Genomic DNA, 2,733 nt, shown 5'->3' on the forward strand with positions numbered 1-2,733 from the left:
CTTTCTGTCTGTCTATCTGTCTATCTATCTTTCTATCTATCTATCTATCTATCTATCTATCTATCTATCTATCTATCTATCTATCTATCTATTTCTCTATCTCTCTATGTCATATTTGAAAGGTAACAATAAAATGTTTCAGAAGTATTAAAGAACTGATTTATTTAATCAAAGTATGATCCATGTTCATTTATGACCATTACCCAACATTCCATCTTCCAAAAAAAAATTTCATCTTTTGCTGTGATAAACTGTCCAAATGCTTCAATTACCTCTTCTCTATTTAAGAGTGTTTTATTGCTTAGGAAAAGCTCAAAATGCTTAAATAAGTGATGATCAGTAGGAGGGATATGAGGAGAATAGGGAAGATACAGTTCTATATTTAAGAGATGAGGAATTATTTACATTATTTACATTTGACGGATATTTCTCCTCATCTTGTTTGTTGTTAACACAACGTTTCGGCTGATATACCCTCCAGCCTTCATCAGGTGTCTTGGGGAAATTTCGAACCTGGGTTCTCATTCCTAACGATGTTACTATTATTATTTATTATTATTATTACTATTATTAATCAGGTCGCTGCTGTAAATCGAACTCGGAACCTTGGGGTTAGTAGCCCGCGCTCTTAACCACTAATAATAGTAATGATAATAATAAATAATAATAGTAACATCGTTAGGAATGAGAACCCAGGTTCGAAATTTCCCCAAGACACCTGACGAAGGCTGGAGGGTATATCAGCCGAAACGTTGTGTTAACAACAAACAAGATGAGGAGAAATATCCGTCAAATGTAAATAATGTAAATAATGTAAATAGGGAAGATGTTGCAAAATCTCATAATTCAGGCTTTGCAACTTTTGGACCGTAGCTTGAGAAGCGTGAGGACATGCATTGTCATGGAGCAAAATTGGGTCATCTCTATTCACTTGTCTGGATTGCTTCTTTTTCAAATTCTCATACATACAATCAATTACCTGACAATACGATGTTGCTGTTACTGTATTTCCTTTGTTGCAGAAATGAATAATGAATAACTCCCTTCACAGGCCACCATACAGTGACCACTAACTTTTTAGGGTGCAATGGTTGTTTTGAGTAGTGCTTAGGTGGCTCTCCTGCATTTAATCACAGTCCTGTTCTCCTGCTGTTGTCAAAGAGTATCCATTTCTCATCACATGTAATGATTCGATGTAAAAATGGCTCTTTTTCCAGTCAAGAAAGCAATAAGAAGCACACTTTGAAGCGCGTGTTTTTATTTAAATCTTGTTCAGTTTATGTGGAACAAACCCATCCGTTTTCTTGACTTTTCCAATTTTTTTCAAGAGTCAAGAAACAGTTGAGTAAGATGTTTGGAGTTCTGGTGAAAGTTTTTGGACCATTGTTCTCGGATTTTGTTCAACCAAAGCATTTAATCCATCATGCCAAGTAACTGATTTTGGCTTCCCTCTTGGTTCACTTTTGAGGCTATCATCTCCTGAACGAGATCTTTAGAACCATCTCTGAACAGTTCTGATGTCAACAGAACCATTACCAAAGTCCTGCTTGATATTCCATAGAGCTTCTGCAGCAGAGTGACCCAGTGATTTTCTTGTATGGCTATACAAGAAAATCACTCAACATTGTTTGGTTGTTATCATTTTCATAAGGTCTGTGGGTGCGAATTTTGTATACCAATATTGTTGGGAAAGAAAAAGAGTCAAGATTAAATGCAAGGGTATACATAATTGAGTTTTTAAATGACCAAAATAACAAGTAATTGAAAATGCGACATTTCATGTGTGACAACCTAATATCTATCTATCTATCTATCTATCTATCTATCTATCTATCTATCTATCTATCCTATCTCTCTATCTATCCTATCTACCTCTCTCTCTCTCTCTCTCTATCTATCTATCTATCTTTCTATCTCTCTGTCTATCCTATCTACCCCCCCTCTCTCTCTCTCTCTCTCTCTCTCTCTCTCTATATATATATATATATATATATATATATATATATATATCCACCTATATTTTTATCTCTCTATCTCTGTCTGTCTATCTATCTATCCTGTCTACCTATCTCTATCTATCTAGCTATCTATCTATTTATCTAGCTAGCTAGTTATTGATCTATCTATCTATCTAGTTACCTATTTATCTATCTATATCTCTATCTATCTATCTATCTATCTTTTTCTCGCTCTATCTTATCTTTCTCTATCCGTCTGTCTACATGTCATAAAAAGCAGCTAAAAGTGTTGGTACCTGATAGGATACCGACACTGAAAGTCCTGCCTAAACCATCCCAGCTTAGAAAACATAAAAACAGTGACAACAACAACAACGACAACAATGACAACCCTCCTTGTCATTTTGAAAAGTACTCAGCTACATGAATAAAATGACACAGTTTCCACCAAGAAACAAAATTAGAACACATCTTCAATGGAAACTAAACATTCTTCTTTACTGCTGTGAGCCACACAGAGAGAAAGAGACACAGACAGACAGACAGACACACACACACACACACACACACACACAGAGAGAGAGAGAGAGAGAGAGAGAGAGAGAGAGAGAGAGAGCCTGTATTAATTGTAAATATTGTAAATATTCCTTTGCAGGGCAACAAACAGTGGGAAGTCTTCTTTGACAAAGAAACTTGCAGAATATTTTCCTAATTCAACCAGTTTCTGTCAAGATGATTGCTTTAGAGTGAGTCAATTGCTTTACTGTTTGTTTTT

The 2,733-nt window shown here is 35.3% G+C and overlaps 1 protein-coding gene across 7 annotated transcripts in view; it reads left to right on the forward strand.

Annotated features, from left to right (window-relative positions):
• The window catches only part of LOC106879504 (nicotinamide riboside kinase 1), a 62,627-nt gene that overhangs the window by 34,386 nt on the left and 25,508 nt on the right, over nt 1-2,733 (forward strand). For all 7 annotated transcript variants that reach the window (XR_008265310.1, XM_014929112.2, XM_052972149.1 and 4 more), the window contains one exon: nt 2,614-2,704. Coding sequence is in view for 6 of the 7 variants with exons in the window: in XM_014929112.2 (XP_014784598.1) it covers nt 2,614-2,704 (91 nt within the window). In the remaining variant the exon portion in view is untranslated. The remainder of the gene's footprint in view (nt 1-2,613; nt 2,705-2,733) is intronic.

The sequence above is a fragment of the Octopus bimaculoides genome, chromosome 12, assembly GCF_001194135.2.
Source record: "Octopus bimaculoides isolate UCB-OBI-ISO-001 chromosome 12, ASM119413v2, whole genome shotgun sequence".
Taxonomy (NCBI): Eukaryota; Metazoa; Mollusca; class Cephalopoda; order Octopoda; family Octopodidae; genus Octopus; species Octopus bimaculoides.